The following is a 27,633-nucleotide window of genomic DNA, read 5'->3' on the forward strand; positions in this document are numbered from 1 at the left end:
TGGGTATCTCTAAGCCGGTCACTAGGCCACAGACCTCGGAGCTCGTCTTGGGTCACTTTTATTTTTTTTTCGAGACAGAGTCTCGCTCTGTCGCCCAGGCTGGAATGCAATGGCGCGATCTCGGCTCACTGCACGCTCCGCCTCCCAGATTCAAGCAATTCTCTGCCTCAGCCTCCCGAGTAGCTGGGATTACAGGCGCCCGCCACCACGCCCGGCTAATTTTTGTATTTTTAGTAGAAACAGGGTTTCACCATCTTGGCCAGGCTGGTCTTGAACTCCTGACCTCGTGATCCACGCGTCTCGGCCTCTCAAAGTGCGGGGATTACAGGCGTGAGCCACCGCGCCCGGCTTGGGTCACTTTTCGAGTATACAGCGCCTCCTCTCTCCTTCCTAGGCCCCCACTGCCCCGACTTGCCACTGCCCCGACTTGCAGGCCGCAGACAAGGCTGAGAGCGATACCTTGCCTTCCCACGCTCGCCTCGGTGCCTACTGCGCCTGCGCGAGCTCTGCGGGCGAAACCGAGCGATACCCGCCCCAACTACGGGCGTGCGCCCTCTGCTGTCGCCTAACGGAACTCTGGGCGCGCGTGCGCACGCACCCCAAGCCCCGCCCCCAGGCTGCAGGCGCGCGAGCCGTTGGCGCCGCTCCGTGCCTTCCCTCTCCTATAGTGGGGCGGGGCCGGGCCGCCCGAGTCGGGGGTGGAAGGCGGCCACATAATGCCACGCCCCCGCCTCTTCTTCATTTGAAGCCCCACGACTCTTCACTGCTGGTCAATCAGAGCCCCTGCTCTCCCTAGTGCCGGCCAATGGGAGGTGCGCTCGGGCTGCTTCCGGCTCCGCGCTCCGCTCGCCCCCTCCCAAGGTCTCCCCGCGACTGGCGGGACGCAGGGGCGGGCGTCGGCCGCGGTGACGCGCAGCGGGCCTGGAGCCAATAAGGGGCGGGCTCGGTGCTGATGGACGGTGCTGGTGGCCAGTGGAAAGGCGCTGGCCGCACTTCCCGTCGGGGAGAGAGTGTAATATGGCGAAGACCTACGATTACCTGTTCAAGCTGCTGCTGATCGGGGACTCGGGGGTGGGGAAGACCTGTGTCCTGTTCCGCTTCTCCGAGGACGCCTTCAACTCCACTTTTATCTCCACCATAGGTAGCGGGACCGGGGAGTGGCTGGGGGCGCCGGAGGCCCGGGCTGGGCGCGCCCCTGAGGGGCTGGGGCTGAGGGATCTACAGGGCTGGACGGGCCGAGGGCGTCTAAAGGGTCGAGGGGGCCTAAAGGGAGAAGAGCAGTCGCCTGCACCGCCGTTCGGGGGTTCCTGGGCCGTGGTGGGGGAGACCAGGTGCCCATTTTGCAGATGGGGAGACTGAGGCTCCGACCCTTAGCCCGCTCATTAGGGCGTGTTATGTCTTGAGCTGGGGTCTTCGCGCCCGTCCTCTCGATCTGTCCTAGCAGCAGCCCTCGAAGCGGTTCTTTTGAGGCTCCTGCCTTACAGAAGTGGAAACTGAGTCATGGGGAATTGGCCATGGGAAAAAGACAGTGGCATCTCACCTTAATGAGCATTTACTATGTGCCAAGTGCTTCACGTGCATTTTCACACTCTCCAGTTCTTGGTGTTAAGTGCTGTTATGAGCCCATCTCACAGATGAGGAATTTGAGGCTCAGGGAGGGCATGGAACTTGCCCAAGGCCACACAGTCTGCAGGTGGTGAGAATGGGATTTGATGGAATTTGAACCTGGCTGTGTCTCAACCCAAAACTCGAGGCTTGGCTATCCTAGAGAGATGCTACTGCACACTCCCAGCTGATGACAAGCTCAGCTAATGCACCTTGGAGCCAAGACTCTAACCAACACCATTCCTGCTCTTTTCTCTGGAGTGTTCAGAGGTTGAGCCTCTCTCCCTGACCATGCTTCCCCTCATAAGTGTATTTTCCTCTAGAAGGAATGATAAGAGGAGTCAGGACCTTTTCCCTGCCCACCTTTCATCCTGCTCCAGGAGTGACAGCAATGGCAAGTGACAGCACTGCCTGCCCTGGGACCTGTCATCCCCAAAAAGATGCAAGATAAAAGTCTCAGCGAGAAACTAAATCAGCCACTGCCACAGACAGCCTTGACTTCCCTATCGAAGGGCCCAAGACTCCGGTTGTCACTTTAGAACAGCTTTTCCTGTAGGGCCAGCCCACATTGTGGTTGAACAGAATTGGCTTGGTGCATCTCAGTTGTGACGTCCACAGAAGTGGAGCTGACCTCTCTCAGTGCCACAAAAGCAGTCCTGGCCCACAATGAAAAGGTTTGACCCGGGAGTAACATGGATCTGAGTGGCATGTGAGCTCTGTAGCCCTGCTAGGGTTGGGGAAAGTGGGGGAATGGTCACTAAGTCCAGGGGTTTATTCCGACTCAAGAAAACCTAGGGAATGGCCTTTGCTTTACTGTGTCACTTCAACAAAATCGTGTTATCTCCCTGAACCCCACGATAATGTGCTAATTCCATTCTTGCCCACCTCCAGGAACTGTGCTTTATTTATTTTATTTTATTTTATTTTTTGAGACGGAGTCTAGCTCTTTTGCCCAGGCTGGAATCCAGCAGCGTGATCTCGGGTCACTACAACCTCCGCCTCCCGGGTTCAAGCAATTCTCCTGCCTCGACCTCCCTAGTAGCTGGGATTATAGGCATCCGCCACCATGTCCAGCTAATTTTTGTATTTTTAGTAAAAACAGGGTTTCACTGTGTTGGTCAGGCTGGTGTCGAACTCCTTACCTTGTGATCTGCCTTCCTCGGCATCCCAAAGTGCTAGGATTACAAGTATGAGCCACCGCACCCAGCGGAGCTGTGCTTTATGAAACAGTTATATGCCAGATGTAAAATAGAGAGAATTGACTGGAAATCATTACGTCTGGTTTCCAGTTGCTGTTTGCCCTTGAATGTGCACTACCCCTCTCTGAGCCCTGCTGTCTTTAGAGCAGGAGTGACGCTGTCTGCCCGGCCTAGTACCCTGGTGGTTGAGGATTAGAATTAGACAATAAGGGGTTGTCACCACAACCAGAGGCCATCTAGAGGAAGCAAATGAATGGCTCCTGCGGTGACAGCATCCAGCCTCTGAAGACAGATGTTTCTGAATTCTTCCCCCTCCCCCACTCCAAGGCCAAACTTTAGGGTAACTCTTGTGCTCCAACCAATCAAGAAGTGGCGTTAATTCAGCCTGGTCAACATGGCAAAACCCCATCTCTACAAAAAATAAAATAAAATTAGCCAGGCATAGTGGCTCATCCGTGTAGACCCAGCCACTTGGGAGGCCAAGGTGGGAGGATCGATTGAGCCCAGGAGGTCAAGGTGCAGTGAGCTGTGATGGTGTCTCTGCACTCCAGCCTGGGCAACAGATCAAGACCCTGTCTTAAAAAAGAAAAAGAAAAGAAAAAGAAATGATGTTAACTGTGGGTAGACTGGCTTGCATTCACTCAGATCCCAGTTTCCCGGCCATCCCCACAAACCCCCCTCTTTTTTTTTTTTTTTTTTTTTTTTTTGAGACGGAGTCTCACTCTGTCACCCAGTCTGGAGTGCAGTGGCGCAATCTTGGCCCGCTGCAACTTCCGCCTCCTGGATTCCAGCGATTCTCCTGTCTCAGCCTCCCGAGTAGCTGGGATTACAAGCACCCGCCACCATGACCAGCTAATTTTTGTTTTTTTGTTTTTTGTTTTTGTTTTTGTTTTTTTAGTAGAGATGGGGTTTCACCATGTTGGCCAGGCTGGTCTCGAACCCCTGACCTCATGACCACCCACCTTGGCCTCCCAAAGTGCTGGGATTACAAGCATGAGCCACCACGCCCAGCCCAACCCCTCCTCCTTAGAGTTACTTTGAGCTTTAAAGAGGCTGTCTTCCATTTGCAGATGAGGATGTGACTTGGTGAAAGTTACCTAGCAAGGTGGAGGTGGCACCTGACCCTAAGATCCCTCCCTCCCACCCCTTCATTCCCCTCCTTCCATTTGTAGCCTTCTGTCTTCTAGGAAAGTCTAATTCACCATGACCTTGAAGTTCAGGCCTCATAATTCTTAGGCCTCATAAAGTTTACACTTCCTAATTAAATGTGGCATGTTAATAAAACCCAGAGGAGTGTAGGGCGGAGTGCTGCGGTGGAGCTTGGCCAACTTAACAGTGCTCCTTGGTTTTTTGTGTCCCTGTACACGTGTGACAGGAAGTGGGGAATGTTTTAGGAAGCCTGGGCACACTGGGCTGTCTAGTCCTGAAGCAGAATCACCTTAATGCTTAAAGGTGATTCCATAAATTAGCCATACGTGGTGGCGCTTGCCTGTATTCCCAGCTACTCGGGAGGCTGAGGCAGGAGAATCGCTTGAGTCCGGGAGGCAGAGGTTGCAGTGAGCCAAGATTGTGCCAGTGCACTCCAGCCTGGGCAACAGAGCAAAACTCTGTCTCCAAAAAAAAAAGAAAAAGCAATTCTCTATTGGCTGAGTGTACCTCTGGGTTTTCCTTATAGACAAGGATTGAGTGGCTGTTCATTTTCTGCCACTCAATCCTTAACATTTTGCCAAAAGTTACATTTCACCAAAGCCTATTCTCAGAAGCCCCATCCATCATTTGTGGTGTGGACTTGGCCCTGTAGCTCCCTGGAATGGGTTCTCACCAGCCTGGCTCGGGGCCACTGCCTCCTCGGGGGCCCATTGATTCCTCCAGTGAGAGGGTTGGCATTTGAGAACGGGCATTTGAGAAAGTGCTTTGTGAACCGCTCAACACGGTGTAGACCCTGTTGCACTTTAATACTTTGATCCAGCCATATTTTGCCAGTGTCTTCTGTGGGCCAGGCAGCCGCTTTGGCAAGAGGGCTGCGGAGAGGACGCAGGTGAGTCAAGGTGCGTGCAGGACTGGGGTACCAGCTTCTAGCAAATGCGTATTCAGCCCCTGTGTGTTCACACTGGAGGTAATAGCAGTGGATGAGACTTGTCAGGTCCCTGCCCCAGGGAGCTTACGTTTGAGAGGGCGAAAGTCCAGTGCTGGGGCTGGCTGGATGGAGTTAGCATCCCCACCCTGGGTTCAGAGAGGCCCAGCCAGTCCTGGGCCTCAAGTCTTCTCCGGCAGGGATTTGAACAAACTCCTGGTGGCAAAGGCTGGGTCTGGCTGTTTCTCATCCACATGGGCCATTATGATCTGCAAGCGTTATGCCCAGGTCCATGCAGCAGATACATAAATGTACGTCAGCTATGTTAATAAATAGGTAAAAGGAGAACTGATGAGGATGGTCAGAAAGGCTCCCCCGAGGAGGGAACTTGAATGGGAACCTGAACGAAGGGGTAGCCAGGTAGCTACAGAAGAAAGAACTTTCCAGGGCAGGGAAGAGCAAACATCAAAGCCCCGAGTCAGGAGCGTGCTTGGAATGTTGAGGAAATCGCTGTGTGGATAGTGTGGCCAGAGAGAGCAGGTCATGGGCCAGAGTGCTGAGAGGTGACCAGGTTAGGCAGGACCTCGACACACACGGGGAGCTGTTTCCACTTTATTCGAGGGAAGGGGACAGGGAAGCCACTGAAAGAGGCTTTAAAAAAAAATAGCTTTATGAGATAGAATTCGCATACAGTTCACCCATTTGCAGTATACAATTCAGTGGCTTTGGGTACATTCACAGAGTTCCACAACCATCACCACAGGCAATTTGGGAACATTTTTATTATACCAAAAAGACACCAACCCAAGGCCAGGCACACACGGTGGCACAGTGGCTCACACCTGTAATCCCAGTACTTTGGGAGGCTGAGGTGGGCAGATCACGAGGTCAAGAGATCGAGAACAGCCTGGCCAACAACATGGTGATACCCTGCCTCTACTAAAAATAGAAAAATTAGCTGGGCATGGTGGCATGTGCCTGCAGTCCCAGCTACTTGGGAGGCTGTGGCAGGAGAATCACTTGTACCTGGGAGGCAGAGGTTGCAGTGAGCCAAGATCACACCACTGCACTCCAGCCTAGCCAAGATCGCACCACTGCACTCCAGCCTGGTGACAGAGAAACTCCGTCTCAAAAAAAAAAAAAAAAAAAAAAAGATACCAACCCTTCTAGTTTCCGCACGTCCCCCTGCCCCCGCCAGCCCCAGACAACCGCTAATCAGCTTTCTGTTTCTATGGATGAGCGTATGCTGGACATGTCTGTTAATGGAATCTCACACTAAGTGGCCTTTGGTGTCTGGCTTCTCTCAGCATCCTGTCTTCAAGGTTCATCCACATTGTATAGCATGGATGAGTACTCCGTTCGTTTTTATGACTGAGTCATATTCCGTTGTATGGTTGGACCACATTTTGTTCATCCATTCATCTGTTGGTGGACATACTAGAAAGTTTGGAGCAGAGGGCTGGGTGCGATGGTTGATGCCTATAATCCCAGCACTTTGGGAGGCTGAGGCAGGCGGATGATTTGAAGTCAGGAGTTTGAGATCAGCCTGGCCAACACGGTGAAACCCCATCTCTACTAAAAACTCAAAAATTGGCTGGGCATTGTGGCAGGCACCTGTAGTCCCAGCTACTCGGGAGGCTGAGGCAGGAGAATCACTTGAACCCAGGAGACAGAGGCTGCGGTGAGCCGAGATCTTGCCACTGCACTCCAGCCTGGGCGACAGGGCGAGATTCCATCTCAAAAAAAGAAAAAAAAGAAAGTTTGGAGCAGAGGTTAGCTGTGTAACATGGTTAGGGTTATATTTTTGAAGGCTGGGGAGGGGACTGAGGGGGAACAGTGGGAGCCTGGGGAACATCAAGGTGGCTGCGAGGTCACCGTGGGGAAAGGGGATGAAAGCGGGAGGTGAGAGACAAGGAGGATGGGGTCAGGAAGGCCTGTTAGGAGGTGATCTTCAAGGGGGCCTTAAAGGAGGAGAAGTTTGCCCAGCTGACAGTCAGTGGGACACAGACCACCTGCAGAAAAGGAACAGCGTGTACAAAAGCTGGGGGCAGGAGAGAACGTGACCATGTGCATTGATGCATCGTGGGGCCCAAGGCCCTGTGTGCTTGGGGGTCAGCTGCAGGGTGCTGGGGAGCGAGGGACTCAGGCCTGCAGAGGGCTCTCTTGAGACCCACTCCATACAACTGCCTGGGGGGCAGGGAGGCGGGTTCAGCTGGTAGCAAGGGACAAGAGCAGGACTTTGCCACCCACGCCCCCTGGGTTTGCTCTGCACTGCTCCCGTCAGCCCTTGGAGAGGGAAAGTATCTCCAAGTGTTTCCAGATCTGGATATTCCGACATCCCGCATGCCCAGCACCAGGCAGGGTCTCCGTAAGCCACAACAGCTGTTACCTGCACAGATTGGTGGCGCCCAGCTCAGACACAACTTGGGAAATGGGCTGACAGTGACGTGCCTTTTTTCTTTTTTCTTTCAGGAATTGACTTTAAAATTAGGACCATAGAGCTCGATGGCAAGAGAATTAAATTGCAGATATGGTAAGAGTCATTGTTCTCTGTCATTCTCTCCACCTGGCGATGGCTTCAAGCCAGAAGCCCCTGGCCTTCTCCCTCCACCGTCCCTGTGACCTTGGCCTCCATTTCTTGGTGCCCAGTCCTGGCACATGGGGCTTTCTCCAGAAGCTCCTGGAGGTTTATACCCAGCCCAGAGAGCTGTCTTCTGCTGGCTGCAGGGCACCAGGGCCTATAGCATCATAGGCACAAAGCTGCCCAGCCCTGGCTAGCTCAGTGTTCCGCAGTGGGCACCATCTGAGTCTGGGCTTCAGAGTGGGCTGCTTCTGTTGAACGGGAAAAGAGCCCTCTCGGTGCCAGGTGCTGGTGACGCCTGCAGGGACTGTGAGATGCCCCAGCCAAGAGTTTCCTTTTGAGCCTCTCAACCCACTCAGAAGCATAAAGGTCCAACTTCACTTCCTCTTTTCTCTCCTGGGGCAGGCCTGGCCTCCCTTCCTAGCATACAGACCGAAACCCCGAACCGAAATTAAGCCGAGGGCCGGGCCCCCTGTTGAGACCTGTTTCCATTCCTGAGAACTAAGGGTGACTTCCCATGCACATGCAATTAGGGAAGTGGGGAGACTCCAAGTCGCCATCAGTGGCCTGACCCAGTTTGCTGAGACTGAGTTCAGGTGGCGGGTATAGTGGGGTCCTGCCCTGCACACATGCCACACTTGCATAGAGTCACTGGCCCTGAGCAAAACAAAGAGAAGTCACATTTAAGAGCATGGTGCAATTTCCCTGTCACCCAAACCAGGCAAGCGCCTTTGAGTAGGAGCAGTGTACCAGGAGATGGGCCACGAAGCCATCCTCCCTCAAGTCTCAAAGTGTGACCGGTCATCCCCACTTGCCAGTTTCAGGGAGCCCCACAGCTACCCTTGGCTCCAGGTGCTATTCACCTCTTCTTTTTTTTCTTCTTCTTTTTTTGAGACGGAGTTTTGCTCTTGTCGCCTAGGCTGGAGTGCAATGGCACGATCTTGTCTCACTGCAACCTCCGCCTCCCGGGTTCAAGTGATTCTCCTGCCTCAGCCTCCCAAGTAGCTGGTATTACAGGCATGCGCCACCACGCCCAACTAATTTTGTATTTTTAGTAGAGACGGGGTTTCTCCATGTTGGTCAGGCTGGTCTCGAACTCCCAACCTCAGGCGATCCACCCACCGTGGCCTCCCAAAGTGCTGGGATTACAGGCGTGAGCCACCACGCCCGGCCCTACTGTTCACCTCTTAATCTGACTTTGGGAGTCAGGTAGGTTTAACATGCAGTCCATCCTGCAGACATTGGTAGTAATCAAGCTCTGGCTGCCTTGTAAGTTCCAAGCCATGGAAGTTTCTCCACTTCCAGCACGTTGGTGCCACGTCACCCTTTGTTCCCAAGTTCAAAGTGACACTGCACCAGCAAGCAGAAGTTTCACTTTCCTCCTGCCTTCCTGCTTCTGCTCTTAGCAATTGTGGTGAGGTTAGTGACTCAAAACTCTTCTAAGGACTGTGGTTGAAAAAAAAAAATGACTGTTTGTTTGTTTGAGACAGAGTTTTGCTCTTGTTGCCCAGGCTGGAGTGCAGTGGCACGATTTCGGCTCACTGCAACCTCCGCCTCCTGGGTTCAAGCAATTCTTCTGCCTCGGCCTCCCAAGTAGCTGGGATTACAGGTGCCTGCCACCATGCTTGGCTAATTTTGTATTTTTAGTAGAGACGGGGTTTCGCCATGTTGGACAGGTTGGCTTCGAACCCCTGAACTCAGGTGATCCACCCACTTCGGCCTCCCAAAGTGCTGGGATTACAGGCGTGAGCCACCGCACCCAGCAAAAATGACTGTTCTTAACCACTCATGTCTCCTGCTGCTGGTGTCAGAAAGTCAGCTTAGCTCCAAGCAAGGTGTTTCTGCACAATCCAGACGTATAGAGCCCTCTGGGTCCCAGCAAGGCCGTGGGAGGAACGCTGGGCTTGGAGACAAGACCTGAGTCTTGCCCTGGCTCTGCCACCAATCAGTTAGGTCACCTTTAATTTTTTTTTTTTTTTTTTTTTTTTTTTGACAAAGTCTCACTCTGTCACCCAGGCTGGAGTGCAGTGGCATGATCTCAGCTCACTGCAACCTCCACTTCCTTGGTTCAAGCAATTCTCGTGCTTCAGCCTCCCGAGTAGCTGGGATTACAGGCACCTGCCACCACGCCTGGCTAACTTTTGTATTTTTAGTAGACAGGGTTTCACCATGTTGGTCAGGCTGATCTCAAACTCCTGACCTCAGGTGATCCGCTGGCCTCAGCCTCCCAAAGTGCTGAGATTACAGGAGTGAGCCATCACACCTGGCTTTTTTTTTTTTTTTTTTTTTTTCTGAGACAGTCTTACTCTGTCACCCATGCTGGAATATAGTGGCACGATCTCAGGTCACTGCAACCTCCACCTCCCAGGTTCAAGTGATTCTTGTGTCTCGGCCTCCTAAGTAGCTGGGACTGCAGATCCGCGCCTGCCTAATTTTTGTATTTTTAGTAGAGATGAGGTTTCACTGTGTTGGTCAGGCCGGTCTCGAACTCCTGGCCTCAGGTGCTCCACCCGCCTCGGCCTCTTAAAGTGCTGGGATTACAGATGTAAGCCACTGCACCAGGCCAGTTAGGTTACCTTTTTTTTTTTTTTTTTTGAGACGGAGTCTTGCTCTGTCACCCAGGCTAGGGTGCAATGGTGCAATCTCAGCTCACTGCAGCCTCCGCCTCCTGGGTTCCAGCAATTTTCCTGCCTCAGCCTCCCAGGTAGCTGGGATTACAGGCATGTGCCACCACGCCTGGCTAATTTTTGTATTTTTTGTAGGGATGGGGTTTCACCATGTTGGCCAGGCTGGTCTCGACCTCCTGACCTCAGGTGGTCCACCTGCCTCAGCCTCCCAAAGTGCTAGGATTACAGATGTGAGCCACTGCGCCTGGCCAGTTAGGTTACCTACCTTTAAACCAAACAGTAAGTACCCTTCAAGCCAGGAGCTGGGCTGGGCATGGGTGTGTCTTACCCAGGCATCACCTCCCGGGCAATAGGCCCTGTGTTCCTTGTCATGCAGATGAGGAGGGACTTTCCCCATCATTCAAACCAAGATGGCAGGCCTGAAAGCTTTTCCTGAGTCCCAGCCACCTTCAACAGCAAGAGCTATGTTCCTGAGCCACATGACTGCCTCTTCTGTGAACCAGAAACTCCAGGGAGAATTCCCTGGAAGCAAAGGTGCAGAAGAGGAGAAGGCGCATGGGTCAGGGATCCCATCATGGCTCTGCCATATCAAATGACCTTAACCCCTCCAGGCCACAGTGTCCTTCCCTGTAATAATAGGGAGATTAGAAGGTGCTGCCTTAGCAGAAGAAGATATCACAGTGGCTGACCCGTGAGAAAGCCAGGCATCCCGGGTAGATGCTCCTTGTCTCCTACTGGGGACAGTTACTTTCTTTTAATGTTGCTAATATCCCTTCTCTTCACGTTTAGGGACACGGCCGGTCAGGAACGGTTTCGGACGATCACAACGGCCTACTACAGGGGCGCAATGGTAGGGATTTTTTGTTTGGTTGTTTTTATCTCCTTTTTAAGTCAACATGGGAGCGTCACTGTGCATTGGTTACCGAAGCCTAGATGTTTCTGTGGCGCCTGTGCCCCACCTCCTCAGGGCTCCTTGGTCCCAACTTAGTTTTAGGAACAGGCTTTGTGCCCTGGCCCACCCCCATGTACATACCTCCCCTTCTGGCTGCAGAGACAATGCAGGGTTTAAATAAAGTGGAAACATAATTCTTTGGGAATGAAGGAGGACACAGGAAGCCGGTTCTTCCAGGTGAGCTCAGTGCGGTCGAAGCCGGCATGCCCTGACTTTTAGAAGCTGTCACATGACCTGCATCTGTCTCTATGGAATTTGCTACCAAAAGCTTGAAGACCTTCCAGGAGCTGACCTGCCCTGGGCTGTCGGCCGTTATATCCGTCACCCAGGCCTGAGGCGGGATGACGTGACGGGAAGACTCACTCATCATCCCTCAAAATATTTCTCAAGCACCTTCTCTGGGCCAGGCCTTAACTAGATGCAGAAGGCGGCCAGGGATGGGACAAGGTCCTGTGTCAGGGGCCCTGTGTGTAGGTGGCAGGGCATTCAGGGGTGGAGGGAGCAGGAGGTGGAGCCCCTGGACCTAGCCTGAGACCCTGGCTTGCCCACTGAGCTCCATCTCCTGACTTGGAAAATGGAACGGAGCACGGCACTGTGTCTCAGGCTGTGCTGAGGATAAATGGCTGCCTCTCCCCATTCCCAGGTCCCTCTGCTCCCCACTCTTTCCTCGGCATGCCCCATCATTTAGTTGCTCAGCCAGCTGCCTGTTTCCTCGATGAGGGCAGCGCCACATCCTGGTCCCTGCCATCTGCCTGACCCCAGGGAACTTGCTGGGTCTGCAGTAGTTGCTCAGGAAAGACTTGAGGGTGGAGATGAATGGAGGCATTATGTGTTTAGAGCATCCCACGCGGCATCCGAAACCTCATGGAAACCCACTCGTGTGGGTTGCAGCCTTAGTGTGCCTCAGTGAAATTAATGTATTTCTTCCCCCACCTCACAGTGCTCTGGGGGAGGGCGGGCAGGTGGCCTGAGAGCACTGGGGTCTTGAGGAGCTTCAGCCTCTGGAGAAAACTGTGTGACCTGGGGCCTGTCCCGATCTTCTCTGGGCCCAAATAGCCACCTTCCACCCTGCCCTGATCACCAAGCCCTCCCCTGCACCAGGCGGTGGGCCCAGGTCTTAGCTCAGATTATCTCATTGCATTTTGGCTGTGAACCTCTTTATGCAAGCGCCATTGTCATCCCTGTTTTATAACAAAGAACCTGAGGTTTGGCCCGGTGGCCTGCTCTGCGGAAGTTCACTCAGCAGGTAAATGGCTAGGCTGGGCTGGGCTGTTTGTCTCTAGCACCCACATCCTCAACCAGCACCAAGATGATTGTGGCTTTCCATCCTCCTAGACCCAGGCCAACCTGAACAGATGCCACCACTGGCTGCCTGTGGCTATTTGAATTTACCCAATTAACGTTGAAAATCCAGCCAGGCGCAGTGGCTGATGCCTGTAATCCCAGCACTTTGGGAGGCCGAGGCGGGTAGATCTCTTGAGGTCAGGAGTTGGAGACCAGCCTGGCCACATGGTGAAATTCCATCTCTACTAAAAATATAAAAATTAGCTGGGCATGGTGGTGGATGCCTGTAATCCCAGCTACTCAGGAGGGTGAGGCAGGAGAATCGCTTAAACCCAGGAGCCAGAGGTTGCGGTGAGCCGAGGTTGCACCACGGCACTCCAGTCTGGGCAGCAGAGCAAGAATCCATCGCTTAACTACTTAATTAATTAATTTTAAAAAACATTGAAAATCCAGCTCCTCGGGTCAAAGCAGCTATGTTTCTGATGCCCTAGAGCCCTGTGTAGCCAATAGCAGTCATATGGGACAGCGCCGCCATTGCAGCTGTGTCCTCATCTCTGTCAGCATGCTCCTAGACCCTTGGGCCTCAAAATCCCAAGTTTGGGAAGCATTGGATGCCTAGAGACCCATGGTGAGGTTTGCCCAGACGGGGGCCTGGGAAATAGTCACTTGGAGCCCTGAGGGGCGTTTCCAGGAAAACCTGGAATAGGATGGCTGGCTCAGTATTTTCCAGGTGCTTCTGCTTGATTCTTAAGAGAGAGCTCTACCTACTGCCCCACTAACGTCCAGGTTCTCTCCCCTCAGCTCCCTGAAATAGGTACAATCCAGGAATTTGAGTCTTGGGCATATGTCACCAACTTAGTGGTGAAGGCAGGAATCCTGGGCCTTCAGAGGGTCCGGTCCCCGGATAAAGGGCCCCACGTCCCCTGTCCCTGACCATGTCACAGTGACAGGGTATGCCCACCGTGGCTGGGCCATGGCAGACATCATGGGCCACTGCAGCCTTGAGGTTCTTCGCCGTGGTTGCGCCTGACTGTGAGGCTATTATTCATGTCCCCAAATTCCCAGGGGGATTTGGGGTTACAGTGCCTTTCTTGCCCCATCTGTGTTGTTTTGTCCCACACTCTTGCACCCACACCTGTCTCACCATTACCACAGGGCCCGTGTCCTTATTCTGCAAACTTGGATGGCCCCAGACAACTTGGCCAGCTGCAGAAGTCATCAGTGCCCACAGGTGCCACAGATGCAGGGCTGGGCCTGGGGAGCAGGTAGCGAGGAGGAAGGAAGAAAGCCAGGCTTGGACGTGAGCAGGCCACATGCCTTGGAGCCCAGGATGCCCGGCAACAAAGGGGGACTTGTGATGGCACTGCAGGCTGGCCTGCTGTGGGCACTCCACAAGGACATCGAGAACCACACACAGACCGTCAGAAGGTGGCCCCCACATGTGGGTTCTGGGGCTGAAAAAGGCCCAGGGACATTGCTGAGAGGATAGGTGTCATCAGCGCTTTTGGAGTTAGTCCCCCCACCCCGGGCTTGAATCTTAAAGGTCACGTCTCTGTGCCTCAGTTTCCCCTTGCATTGCATGGGCATGTTTGCCCTTGTCCACAGCAGTAGCAAGGCTGTGGACCCAGGCTGAGGCAGGGCTGCCCCGAAGCTCTTTCAGGACCCACAAGCCATCTCCCAGTTGCTCACGTCTAGGTTAGGGAACTGGAAGGGCCTCGGCGCTCTCGGCTCCATCTTCACACAGCCGGTTCCCTCTGTGGTGGGGTCACTGGAAGTTGTGTGGATGTCGGGTCAGGACTTCCTGGGCTCAGTTGTGCCTGGGAGGTGGCTCAGGCAGAGCGTGGGGTGAGCAAGGGGTGAAGAGGAGGCCGATTGCAGGGGAGGGTCAGCATGAGGGGAGTGCTGATGGCAGTGGGCCTATAGACCAGCTCCCACCATCAGGTGGCACCACCCCGTGGGCCATGAGAGGAGCCAGCCGGGCTTGTCAGCGAGGGCGTGGCAGGGGCTGGCCTGTGAGGCAGAAGGGTCACCTCAGCAGCCCGAGGGGCAGGACAAGGCTGGTTCCAGAACCCAGCAGAAAGAAGGGCCACAGGGATGGAAAGGAGGGGGCTGGCTTCCAGGGCTCCACAGAGGTGGGGAGGGCGGCAGCTAATGGGCCTGGCTGTGCAGTGGGTGCTGGGCTCCCCGCCACTGTTCTCTGGTGCCGCTGAGGCCTGCCTTCCAGAGCCTGCAGCCGATCAGGCACCTGTGTCTTCTCTCCCCGCTCAGGGCATCATGCTGGTCTACGACATCACCAATGAGAAGTCCTTCGACAACATCCGGAACTGGATTCGCAACATTGAGGAGGTGAGGCCCACTGGCTCCTCCCATTGTCCCTGCTTCAGTCCTTGTCCCAAAGCCCTCTGGTTTACTCATGAGAAGGCCAAGGTGCAGAGACACATACAGGCCACTTGCCAACAGCCTCCTAGTCAGGGACGTGGTGGGAGCAGGGACTGAGATGCAGGCAGCCGGCCCCAGGGACCACACACTGGCCTGGCCCCACCCCAGAGCCCCTCGGAGCCCATCCCTCCAGCTAGGCTGTTGGATTTGGCCAGTGTCATGGTCATAAGAGAAAGGAATCCAAGCTTGTGGTCATAAGAGAAAGGAATCCAAGCTTGTGTTGGGTGCTTTCTAGAGAAGGAAGGTTCTAGCACAGGTGTGACCCTTGTAGTTGGAGGGTGTGGTGAGCAGGCGTCAGTTGTACTTTGAGCTATATCGGAGCAGGGTGTGACCTGGTACAAACGACCTGTGTTCAGACCTTGAACCACAGAGGAGGCCAACCCCTCCTCCCCTCCCAAAGCCAGCATCTTCATCTTCCTGCTCCCCAAAGAGCTGACCTCACCCGCAAAGCCTTCCTGGCTACCGGCACCTGCAGCTTTCTATAACTAACCAGATGGGGCTTCAGGTCTGAGGCACAGCCAGAGAACTTTTCCCATCTATAAAACCACAGCAAAAGGGCATATCACTGTCCACCCAGGACTCATGGACCTCCCAGGCCAGGCCAAGAGGCCACCCCATCATTTATGAGTCATTGCACTGGGCTCACCTCCCCAGTGACCCTGAGAGGGCTGTGCTGCTGAATTTGCCAGTGCAGGGGTGCACCCCAGCTGGGAAAGCTGTCTTCATCCATGGAGAGGAGGAGAGCCTGGTCTTTGTGAAAGGTCTCTGTTTCTGGCCAGCGGGCAGGAGCCACCTTCTGGTTCATGGGAAGTGAGGCAGGGAGTGGCGCAGTAGGTTCCAGAGACCAAGTCTGAGCTGGTGGAAGAAGACAGCAGTTTCCAGTGTCCCCGTCCTCCAGGAAGCGTGGTCCGCTCCATGGGGACCCAGGGAGGCTTGACGAAGGAGCTGCCTTTGGGTATGAGGGCAGAGTTTGGGCAACATCACACAGGGTGGTGAAGTGCCTGTGGCTGGTGACGGCCTCGAGTTGTGACCACCTCAGGCATGGCCTGTTTCCGGAGCCCAAAAAGAGAGTTGAAATGTCAGGGCCAGGCGCGGTGGGTCACACCTGTAATCCCAGCACTTTGGGAGGCCGAGGCGGGCAGATCACCTGAGGTCAGAAGTTCGAGACCAGCCTGGCCAACATGGCGAAACTCTGCTAAAAATACAAAAAATTAGCCTGGTATGGTGGCAGATGCCTGTAATCTCAGCTATTCGGGAGGTTCAGGATCGCTTGAACCTGGAGGCAGAGGTTGCAGTGAGCCAAGATCATGCCACTACACTCCAGCCTGGGAGACAGAATGAGACTCCATCTCAACAAAACAAAAAAAAAGTGTCAGAGCAGAAGGTCCCAGGACAACAGCTGGGGCCTCTTGCAGAGGAGCCAGGGAGGGAAGGAGGAAAGCCAAGGTCGGGGATAAATATCTCAGCCTCACTCACCTCCCATAGGCTAGATCCGCCCAGCAGCCCAGGTGTGGGGGCTTGATTGATACAGCCATAGAAGCTGCCAGAAAGCATTTTCAGAAAATGTGCATTTGCTCAGAGTAGCAGCTAGAACCCTGGCCCCAGCCCTGGCATTAGCTGTGTGACATGGGGCCGGCTGCTTGGCCTCTGTGAGCTTTAGCTTGTCCCTTAGACCAGGCTGTACCTAGCAGTCCTGACCCCACCGCTCTGATTTCTGGGGACAGGCTGTGTGTTGGCAGAGGCACCTGGCCTGTGTCATCTGGTCTGATCCCCCGTCTGTCCCCCTCCCTCTCAGCACGCCTCTGCAGACGTCGAAAAGATGATACTCGGGAACAAGTGTGATGTGAATGACAAGAGACAAGTTTCCAAGGAACGGGGAGAAAAGGTGGGCGTGGTGGCACAAGGGGCAGAGGGCCTTGGGGTCTAGGGGTTTTTGTGCGGAGGGCTTCCCCTGTCCCTCCTCTGCCCCAGGGGCCTGGGACGAGTTGGTCACCCCAGTGGGGCATGTGCTGTGGGATGGCAGGAGCACACACCCAGCCGGGGCTTCTTGGGTACGCTCTGCGGGCATCTCTTCAAAACCTACCATGGCCCCGCTGCAGGCTTTCAAGACCACAGGAGCAGGGAATGGAGCCATGGTTTGATCCCAGCAGGCCCCCGCCACCCTCCCATCTCAGCTGCCAACCCCAGCACTCCATGCCCTGTGCAGCACTATGGAGGGCCATTCACTATAGAATTGAGGGAGTGATCCAGGAAGTCACGCCGCACAGCCCCAGCCCCGTTGCTGCTCCCTCTTGGCGCCGGCACTGCCTTCCGCTCCTGTTTTGGGCAAGCTCAGATGCGCCCAGCAGCTGGTGTGCTCATGCGTGTGCCTCCCTCTCTCACAGCTGGCCCTCGACTATGGAATCAAGTTCATGGAGACCAGCGCGAAGGCCAACATCAACGTGGAAAATGTGAGTCCCGGCTCCTGCTGGGAGACACGGGGCCTGCAGGATCGGCCCCTTCAGGCTGAAGGGGGAGCTGGCGTCCTCCGAGGAGGTCCTGCCAGAGGGAACAGCCTCGGGCTCAGGGCTGCCATTCAGTCCTCTGAGGGACATTTCCTGGGCAGTGCCACGTGCCAGGCACAGGCAGCCCCTGGGAATGTGCCATCAGCAGGGACAGGCCCCACAAAGGGCACCTAGGATGCATCTCACGGGCTCTTGGGCAGCCCTGGGGAATAGGCACGGTTTTACAGGTGAGGAAACTAAGGCTCAGAAAGACCCAACTCTGTGTTTACCCTCTCAGCCACACCACTTACCCTGGAGAGGCCCCTGTCAAAAGCCCAGACACAGCAGGGAGCCCTGATGGGACCCGGGCCCATGCCGCCCTCCCCTCTCCACGGGGCGACCCCAGCCCTGCGGCCGATCCTGTGATGTTTCCCCATCCTAGTCGTGTTTCCAAAGCACATCTTCCATATCACTTCTGACCTAAAGTCTCTATGCTGACGTGAAGACAAAGGCTAGACTCCTCGCCTGGCATGGAAAACCCTCCCTTGCTGACCACAGCTGGTGTTTGCCACCCAGGACTCGGGCCTTGCCCACCCCACCACTCCCTCCCCAGGCCACCTGGGCTGCTCCCTTCTCCAATACTTCACTGCATTTCCCTCCTATGTGCCCCCTTTTCTGCCTGCCAGGTTCCCTTTTCTAGTCAGGGCCCGGCCCAGGGGGCCTCTCCCCAAGAACACCTTCAGCCTCCCCTGGGCCTTCCTCCGCACCCCAAGCCACTCTCCAGTACCTCCCATATCATGGGGATGTATGTTGGGATCACGCCTCCTGCCATCTCTGTATGTCCCCTCCTCAAGGCTGTGACAGCAGCTCAAGCCTTGGCTGCTGGGAGATGAACCTGCTCCCGCTCCCAGCCCTGCCAGGCAAGGACTCCGAGTGAAGCTTGTTTGGCCACAGAGCTGCTTGCCTTTTTCCCTGACCATCAGAAGGGAGGCCAGAGCTGACAGAACCTAGGAGTTAGAGACAAAGAACTGGGCACTCCTTCTAGATCCTTCTGGATTGGTCGGTTAACTGCTGGGTGCCTTTGGACAAGTCACTTGGCCTCTCTGAGCCTCATTTTCCTCTCTGGCCAACTGAGTGTCGCCCCATCTCACAGGGCTTAGGGGAGGTGGCACATTCGTAAAGTCCCGGCAACGCTAAGGTGCTCTACGGAAGTGAGAGTTGATACCAGGGAGTAAGGGTGGTTGGGAGGCAGAGGGAGCCAGGGAAGGACAGGAGCGGGGCCAGACAGGCCAGATGAAGCCACTGCCAGAGGCGGGCATCAAAGGGCCAAATGGGAGGCCCACTCCTGGGAAGCTGTCCCGCCACACCTGCTGTACACGGGCAGCTGAGGACTCGGGGTCCTGCCATCCCGAGGACTCACAATGTGCTTATTCCACAGGCATTTTTCACTCTCGCCAGAGACATCAAAGCAAAAATGGACAAAAAATTGGTGAGTGTGTGTCCTTCCTAGATCCCCGAGTGGATCTCTGGGATCCAGCCATTGTCGTTAGCAGCAGTGACATGACATGCCCTAGATCCTGCTTTTTAGGGCCCAGCCAGACCCCATGGGACATTGCTGGGAAAGGGGGAAGAGTTTGCAGGTGTGGCTGGGGCATCAGCATCAGACAGTGCCGGCCTGGGGACGCTGCCCAAGCAGACAAGGCCGTGCCCGGTGAATCCCCAGGCTAGCAGGGGGCACACGGCCCTTTCCATTCCACTTAAGAGAAGGGCCAGAAAGACAACACGGTGTGCAGGGACAGAGAGCCACGTCTCGGAGAAAAGCTTCCTAGGTCGCTTGGGCAGGGCCGGGGCTGGTGTCTGATAACTGCTGGCTCATCATCTTGACAAGCATGGCAGATCAAGAACCTGCCCCCGCTCCACCCCAGCCCCAGATGCTACAAGTTGTGACAGCTCTGCGACCTTCATTGTGTCCCAGGGTTCTCTTGAGGCCTCCAGGGAAGTCTGCATGAATCCTTCCCCATCGATCCTCTCATTCGTTTCTTGCTTTTTTTGTTTACCGCACTAGTGATTTCCTAGTCCATTGCGCTCAGTATCAATGGTGCTTTCTTGACGGAATCAAAACACTTCCCTGTACTTTGGGGGCATTTAGTGCCTAAACACCATAGTGACCCTTCCTCCCTCGCCCTGGTTCCAGCAACTGCCCTTTCCCAGCCATGTTACATTGGTTGTCCAATCGAGGAGCACATGGCGCTCTATTTGTGGGTTAAGTCTGGTCACTCGAGAATGCACATAAAATACAAAATGCCGTTCAAGTAGTTTACATCTGATGTAAGCAAATCTGTTTTGTAATTCTAAGATGCGGTGAGTTGAACAATGAGGCATGTGATTGATTTAATAGCAGCTCTTTGGCCATTAAATCAAAATGGGAAACAGTTCATGGAAACCAGTGCACTGACCAACAATAATTTGGGATTTTCTTGTAATTTTTTTTCTTCAGTATAATGGTCAAGGTTTGATTCTTTTTTCTTTTAGTTTTTTTATTAGTTAAAAAAGAGATTTTTTTTTTTTTAGAGTCTCACTTTGCCACCTAGGCTGGAGTGCAGTGGCACCATCACAGCTCACTGCAGCCTTCAACTCCTGGGCTCAAGCAATCTCCCACCTCAGCCTCCCAAGTAGCTGGGGCTATAAGCACACGCCACCATGCCTGGCTAATTTTTTTTCTTTTTCTTTTTCTTTTTCTTTTTTTTTTTTTTTTTGAGAAGGAGTCTCGCTGTGTTGCCCAGGCTAGAGTGCAATGGTGCAATCCCTGCTCACTGCAACCTCTGCCTCCCGGGTTCAAGCGGTTCTTCTGACTCAGCCTCCCAAGTACTTGGGATTACAGGCACATGCCACCACACCCAGCTAATTTTTGTATTTTTAGTAGAGACGAGGCTTCACCATGTTGCTCAGGCTGGTCTTGAACTCCTGACCTCAGGTGATCCACCTGCCTCGGCCTCCCAAAGTGTTGGGATTATAGGTGTGAGCCACCCCACCTGGCCATTTTTTCTTTTTTAAGAGGCAGGATCTCACTTGTTACCCAGGCTGGTCTCAAACTCCTGGGCTCAAGCAGTTCTTCTGCCTTGGCTTCCCAAAGTGCTGGGAAGGGTATGATGGGGTGGGCGGATAAGTGAGAGAGTGGTTGGAAGGGGTGGTATATAGCAGATGGAAAATAGATCTGTTTTTGAAAAACGAATTATCAGTTGTAAGAGAATTGGATGGATGGGTAGAAGATAATGGATGGATGGTTGGTTGAAAGGGAATAAATCGATGGTTGATTTGTTGGAAGGAGATGGTTGGATAGATAGATCATTGGTTTGTTGGTGGTTGGAAGGGGATGGTTGAATGGTTGGTTGGAAGGAGGTGGTTGCTTGGAAGGGGATGGATGGATGTTGATTGGTCAGAAGGGGTGGTTAGAAGGAGATGGTTAGTTGCAAGAGGGTGGATGGAGGGAAGTTGATGGATGGGTGGATGGATGGCTGGAAAGGAATGGATGGATGGTTGATTGGTTGGATGAGGTGGTTAGAAGGGGATGGATGGTTGGTTGGTTGGTTGGAAGGGGATGGATGGTTGGAAGAAGACATGGTTGGAAAGGGATGGATGAGTGGATAGTTCTTGGAAGGGATGGATGGTTGGTTGATTGGTTTGTTGGTTGGAAGCAGGTGGATGGATGGAAGGGAATGGGTGAGTGGATGGATGGATGGATGGTTGAAAGGGTATATAGATGGATGGTTGGTTCGTTGGTTGGTTGGCTGGTTGGTTGGGTGGTTGGAAGGGGACAGCTGGATGGACTGGCAGATGATGGATGGATGGTTTGATGGCTGATTGGTTGGTTGGATGGTTGGAATGGGAACAGAAGGATGACCTGGCAGATGATGGATGGATGGTTGGATGGCTCATTGGTTAGTTGGTTGGTTTGGTTGGTTTGATTGATTTGGTTGGTTGATTGGTTGGTTGGTTGGTTGGTTGGATGGATGGTTGGATGGATGTTTAGGTGGATGGCTGGTTGATTGTGAGACGTAGTGCTGATGCTCAGTGATAACCTCAGAAAACCTCTTGTGATTTCAGGAAGGCAATAGCCCCCAGGGGAGCAACCAGGGAGTCAAAATCACACCAGACCAGCAGAAAAGGAGCAGCTTTTTCCGATGTGTTCTTCTGTGAGGAACACCGCCTTACTCTGAGCCTCGCTCGGCCCAGCTGACTGTGCCTGTTCTGAGTGAGCCCTTCACTCAGCCGGGGCCCTCCCACCTCCAATGCCCCGCCCACGCCACGGCCACCAGGCCCACGGCCACCAGAATGCAATTGAGAAATCGTTTATTTTAGTAACTGTCTGATCTTTTTCAACTTTGGAGATGGAATAAGTTAAAAATTTGCTATTTTTCCTGTAACGTCTGCTGAACGGGCCCACCCACACATTGTATATCCAGAGAGAGAGAGGGAGTCAAGGTGCGACCGTCAACCATAGCCAGTGTCAGGCCTCTGCCTCTGGGCCTTTGCTTTGTGGCCTCACTGCAACACAAAGCTCCACCAGGAGGTTGGTTCACGTCCCCCACCACGGAAGCGAGGTCCCAGAAGGCCAGCGGTGGTTCCAGGAGCAGCAGGTCCCAAACCCTGAGCAAGGCAACCGATCGCCAGGCCCGGGAAGCATCACCCAGGAGATTTTGGCGCCCACTTCCACCTCTTCTCTCAGTTTTGGACAAGTGACAAACCATTTTGCCCCCTCACTCTTCTTTTTTAACTGTTAAACCAAAGGAAAGCACAAATGAAGGAAATCCTTGTAAAGCGTTGAGAAGGAAAGAAGCCTGGAGCAGCCTCTCCTGTCCACAGCCAGGGGTTAGGTCCGCAGGCCCGTCTGCGGTCCCCATCGAGCATCAAGGGGACGCCGTGTGTGCTACAAGTGACCCCGAAAACAGCCACAGCCGTCACATGGTCCTCCTGAAGTTGGGGCACCCTCCTTTCAGCACCAAAATGGCCCCCACTCCTTCATGTCCTCCTGCTGTCTCCAAATCGGACATTCTTTCTAGCTGAGATTTTTATTTTTCCACATCTGTAGTGCCATGAAGCAATTCTGTCTTTGACTTCCAATGGCAAACCTGGGTGATCGGGTATAAGCACGTTGTACCCTTGGCTGGACATGGCCAAGACACGAGGCATTCCACGGCGGCAGGCTGACCGCACAGCAGTCTGGCTTGATTTTCAGCCGTCATCATTGGGTTCTGTTTTGACAGCTCTGCTGTCCCGTAGGGACTGCGATTGGGACCAGGTCAACCAAGCCAGAGGGGTGTCACCAGCCTTTTCTTTTTTTCTTTTTTTTTTTTTTTTCCTCCTTAAGCTGCTGTCGATCCAAACCATTGGCATCATCGTTTCTTTTGAATTAAACCAACATATCAGCAATAGTCTGCTCTCCCCGGGAATCTCTAACATGCTCTGTTTACATCGATAAATGCACTTAAGGAAAACCAACAAATTAAAGCTCATCTTAAAGTCCAAGGATTTTTATGTCCACATTTTCCCTGTAGGCCACCCGGACATGGCCAGGTGCTGGGGGTGGGTCTGGACAAGATGGTAGAGCCCATGGGTTACCCCATCGAGCGGCCTCCTCAGAGGAGATGCCACCCATCATCAAGAGACTAAATTGGGAAAAGAAGCCTCCTGGCCGGGCGCGGTGGCTCACACCTGTAATCCCAGCACTCTGGGAGGCCAAGGCGGGCTGATCACTTGAGCTTAGGAATTCAAGACCAGCCTGGCCAACATGGTGAACCCCCATCTCTACTAACAATACAAAATAAAGTAGCCAGGCACGGTGGCACGTACCTGTGGTCCCAGCTACTCTGGAGGCTGAGGCAGGAAGATCACTTGAGCCAGGAGGTTGAGGCGGCAGTGAGCTGAGATTGCACCACTGCACTCTAACCTGAGCGACAGAGTAACAACCTGTCTCAAACAAAAAAAAAAAAAAAAAAAAAAAAACCCAGCCCTTCCCACCTGCAGCCACAGCCCTACTTCCACCCCTCCTTTGCAGGAAAATGGAAAGGTTGTCTCTCCCTACTGTTTACTCCTCTGCTTGACCTGCTCAGCCAACATCAGCCCCATCATGCCACCAAAACTGTCTTGCCTTGGTCCCCAGTGGTACCCATCTGGCCAAGTTGAGTCCTTGCTTCTGCACCCCTCAGCTCTCAGGAGCACCCCATCCTCCCCAAGAGCCTGCGTCACCTGCCTTCTGGCACACAGCTCAGCCACTGTGTCCTTCCTGCCTCCCTGGTAGGTGCTTCCAGGGGCCCTCTCCTGGCTGGCTTTCCAGGGCATTCCTTCCACTCTATCCAGGGTCCTTCCCAAGACCACCCCCCGGGTCCAGCCATTCCCTAGGACTTGGCAGAGAGCTGTACTCACAGCCAAGATCACAGCAAAATCAGCAAAGGGAAAAGGCATGCAGAGTGAAGTCCAGAGGCAACCAGACAAGCTTCCAGAATCCTCTCTCAGTGGGGTCACACACCCCATGCTTAACTCCCCCAACAACGCGTTGTAACAACAGGTGTGTAATGTGTCTCTCATGAAAGCTGGTTGGCAGTTCTGTGCCCAGGTGTTTATGGGGCCAGTCACATAGGAACCCTCTACCTGGCACTTACCAGGATTCCAGACTCCTACAAAGAAAGCAGGGGTTTAGCATAAACCGCATCATTTGTACAGAAAGTGTAGGCACCCGTCATGAACCACGCATGTATGGAAGTTTTATATCTGTAGGGAACTTTACCAACTGCAGGCCCACCTTGCCAGCAGGCCTTTCTCAGGAAGCAGCCTCAGATCTGTTCATTCTTTTCTGCACACACTATGCCTTTAGATAGGCCAGTGGCTTTCATGCTGCAAATCCAGGCCGGACCCAAGTCTGAGTTTCACCTGCCACTCTCTATTCCAATTTGAATGTCTCATCGGCACCATAAGCGTAACACAGCCCTGACCCTGGACTCCATCCCTGCCTTCCCCATCGTGCCCACAGCTGACCCCTCCCGAGTGGTAGCCACGACCACCTGGACCTCTGTGACCACTTCCTCGTGGGTTTCCGGCCCTCCCCTCTGTCTTTCAAACTATTTTCAGAGTGTCCTTACAAAACTGAAATCAGTGTCACCTTGTTTAAAGCTCTCCTCAGGGGCTGGGGTGCGTGGCTTATGCCTATAATCCCAGTGCCTTGAGAGGCTGAGGCAGGGGAATAGCTTGAGGCCAGTTCAAGTTCAAGACCAGCCTGGACAACACAGTGAGACCCCATCTCTAAAAATAAAAATAAAAAAAAATACAAAAATTGGCCGGGTACAGTGGCGCATGCCTCATCCCAGCACTTTGGGAGGCCAAGGCGGGTGGTTCACCTGAGATCAGGAGTTCGAGACCAGTCTGGCCAATATGGCAAAACCCCATCTTTACTAAAAATACAAAAATGAGCCAGGCATGGTTGCATGCGCCTGTAGTCCCAACTACTCAGGAGGCTGAGGCAGGAGAATCGCTTGAACCTGGGAGGCAGAGGTTGCAGTAAGCCAAGATTGCGCCACTGCACTCTAGCCTGGGTGACAGAGCAAGACTCCGTCTCAAAAAAATAAAAAATAGTAAGTATGGTGGCATGTACCTGTAGTCCAGCTACTCAGGAGGCTGAGGAGGGAGGATCACTTGAGCCCAGGAGTTGGAGGCTGCAGTGAGCTGTGACCACACCACTACATTCCAGCCTGGGTGACAGAGCAAGACCCTTTATCAAAAAAAAAAAAAAAAAACCTCCCCAGGTCTTCCCTGGGCTTAGGGATACAACTTACGCCCCTCACTGTGGGGCACAAGCCTCCGCCTACTCCTTCCTCTTTCTCTGGCCGCCCTCCCTGGCTCACTCCACTCCAATCCTCTCCTTCCTTACTCCTTCGCTCCACACTCATCACTGAGAAGGCCCCAGGGCCTTTGCACTTGCCACACCGTAGTCTTGCAGTCTCCTGAAATGTGCAAAGCCCACTGTTCATCACGTCATGGTTATCCAGGGCTACCTCTGCAGAGGCCTCTCCCAGCCATGCCCTTCCCTCTTCCTAGCTCATCTTCATAGCATTTATGAGAAGTTACCTGTTTTCATTGCCAAGCCTGTCCCCACTCAGCCCAAAAGCTCCATGAGGACAGGGACTTCTGTAGTGTGCTTGTGTGTGGCCTGAACCCATTGAATTAATGAAGGACACCCAAGTGGCCTCTAGGGTGAGCACAAGGGAGGTGACATCCTCTTCCCTCAAAGAAACCAGCTTCCAGGGTTGATCCTGCAGCCTCTGCAGCGTGGGGGGCAGCTCCCCAGGCATTGCAAACTCAATGGGTTTGGGAACCCCCAGCCACAAACTCCCTTCCCACCTGACCATGCTAGAGGCTGCCCTGGTGGTCCCTGGCTTAGCTGCCATCAACATCTCTGTCGTGTCTATCCTTGAGCCTCCGAGCACCCACTCAGGAGGACCCTAAATCCTGATAGTAAAACTCAAAGTCGCCCCCTGCCAGGGATGCCTGATAAACGGCCACTTTGGGAAACTTGCTTTCTTTCCACGCAACTGCAGTTTCTGTCCAAAACTGCAAAATTTGGAGACAGTGACAGCCAATGGCAATGAATAGCAGATGCTGACTGGGAACCCATCCTGTGCCTGGCTTTCTTCTGAGCCCCTAATGGGTCACGGATAAGAGAGAGCTGCTTGGGCCCGAATCCCAGCACCACTCAAGACCCACGGTGATAGAGGAGCTAGAAAGAAATTATTTAGGCAGATAGTGAGGGCACCAGAGTCCTTGGCAGAATTTCTTTTCTAACAAAAAGCAGCCCAAGAAATTATTTTTTCTAACAAAAAGCAGTCTGAGAAATCGAGCTGCAAACATAGATGAGCGAGCTAGAAGCTTGCATGGGGAGATGCCAGCAGCTGCGTCAATAGAAAACAGTTGCCTGGGAGCCAGGCAAGACCAACGTGGAGATTCTATCTCCCCTCTTTTTATTACCACGTGTACAGTAAAGGGGTGGGCAACATGGCACAGCTCAGGGAGAGGACCCGCTTGCATGATAAAAGATTACGGTAGGGGTGGCCAGAAATTCACACCCGATGCAAATGGCACACCTAGTCCTAACCAGTTTTTCGCACCCTATGCAAATGTAACACCTAGTCCAACCAATCTTTCACACCTTATGTAAATCAAACACCGCCTCCTCACCAGGCATCTATAAAACCCCCTGCATTTCACTGTGCATCCGTCAATGCGTTTTTTCAGGACCTCTCTCTGCAGGAGGGAACTCTTTCTTTCACCTATTAAACTTCTGCTCTTAACCCCACTCTTGTGTGTCCACGTCCTTGTTCTCCATGGCCATGAGATGACAAATCTCGGGTATCTACCCCAGATGAGGCCGTTTCAATGGCACAACCTTGGACATATGCCCTCACCAATTGAACTTAATTTCCTCTCTTGCAAAATAGGGGTGATCATAGTTTCCACCTCATAGGATGGCTATGAAGAGCCAGGGAGATGGTGGATCCCAGAGGAGGCACAGGTACATAATGAGCACAGAGAGAGAATAGGCTGATATCAGCATCATTACTGTCCTCATCACCATCATCATCGTTATTATCATTATTATTTTGAAGCAGGGTCTTCCGGCCGGGCGCAGTAGCTCACACCTGTAATCCCAGCACTTTGGGAGGCCGAGGTGGGCGGATCACTTGAGGTCAGGAGTTCGAGACCAGCCTGACCAATATGGTGAAACCCCGTCTCTACTAAAAATACAAAAATTAGCCAGAAATCACTTGAACCAGGGAGGCAGAGGTTGCAATGAACCTAGATCACGCCACTGCACTCCAGCCTGGGTAACAGAGTGAGACTCTGTCTCCAAAAAAAAAAAAAGAAAAAGCCGGGCGCGGTGGCTCAAGCCTGTAATCCCAGCACTTTGGGAGGCCAAGGCGGGCGGATCACGAGGTCAGGAGATCGAGACCATCCTGGCTAACACGGTGAAACCCCGTCTCTACTAAAAATACAAAAAATTAGCCGGGCGTGTTGGCGGGCGCCTGTAGTCCCGGCTACTCGGGAGGCTGAGGCAGGAGAATGGCGTGAACCCGGGAGCCGGAGCTTGCAGTGAGCCGAGATCGCGCCACTGCACTCCGGCCTGAGCAACAGAGCGAGACTCCGTCTCAAAAAAAAAAAAAAAAAAAAAAAAAAAAAGAAAAAAAGAAACAAGGTCTTGCTCTGTTGCCCAGGCTGGAGTGCAGTGGTGGGATCATGGCTCACTGCAGCCTCAACCTCCCAGGCTCAAGCGATCCTCCTGCCTTAGCCTCCCAAGTAGCTGGTACTACAGGTGCATACCACCACACCCAACTAATTGTTTTA

The 27,633-nt window shown here is 53.5% G+C and overlaps 1 protein-coding gene across 2 annotated transcripts; it reads left to right on the top strand.

The window, feature by feature from the left end:
- Positions 1–605: 605 nt before the first annotated feature.
- On the top strand, positions 606–22,770 carry RAB8A (RAB8A, member RAS oncogene family). 2 transcript variants are annotated; one of them, XM_055239196.2, is made up of 8 exons: positions 606–1,141; positions 7,351–7,411; positions 10,876–10,936; positions 14,591–14,668; positions 16,557–16,646; positions 17,146–17,211; positions 18,683–18,733; positions 21,349–22,770. In XM_055239196.2, the coding sequence occupies exons 1-8, from the start codon at positions 1,018–1,020 to the stop codon at positions 21,439–21,441; spliced, it is 624 nt and encodes a 207-aa protein (XP_055095171.1). In that variant the 5' UTR covers positions 606–1,017; the 3' UTR covers positions 21,442–22,770. The 2 variants fall into 2 exon arrangements, with proteins under 2 accessions (XP_055095171.1, XP_063472540.1); XM_063616470.1 differs by having other exon boundaries at positions 746–1,141; positions 18,703–18,733.
- The last annotated feature ends 4,863 nt before the right edge of the window (positions 22,771–27,633 follow it).

The sequence above is a fragment of the Symphalangus syndactylus genome, chromosome 13 (genome assembly GCF_028878055.3).
Source record: "Symphalangus syndactylus isolate Jambi chromosome 13, NHGRI_mSymSyn1-v2.1_pri, whole genome shotgun sequence".
Taxonomy (NCBI): domain Eukaryota; kingdom Metazoa; phylum Chordata; class Mammalia; order Primates; family Hylobatidae; genus Symphalangus; species Symphalangus syndactylus.

Bases quoted from the DNA above. Each gene is read 5' to 3' on its own strand.
- RAB8A (XM_055239196.2), top strand. From the start codon at position 1,018: ATGGCGAAGACCTACGATTACCTGTTCAAGCTGCTGCTGATCGGGGAC. The intron at 10,937-14,590 runs GTAGGGATTTTT...CTCCCCGCTCAG, and splicing joins CCTACTACAGGGGCGCAATG to GGCATCATGCTGGTCTACGA. The intron at 17,212-18,682 runs GTGAGTCCCGGC...CTTATTCCACAG, and splicing joins CCAACATCAACGTGGAAAAT to GCATTTTTCACTCTCGCCAG.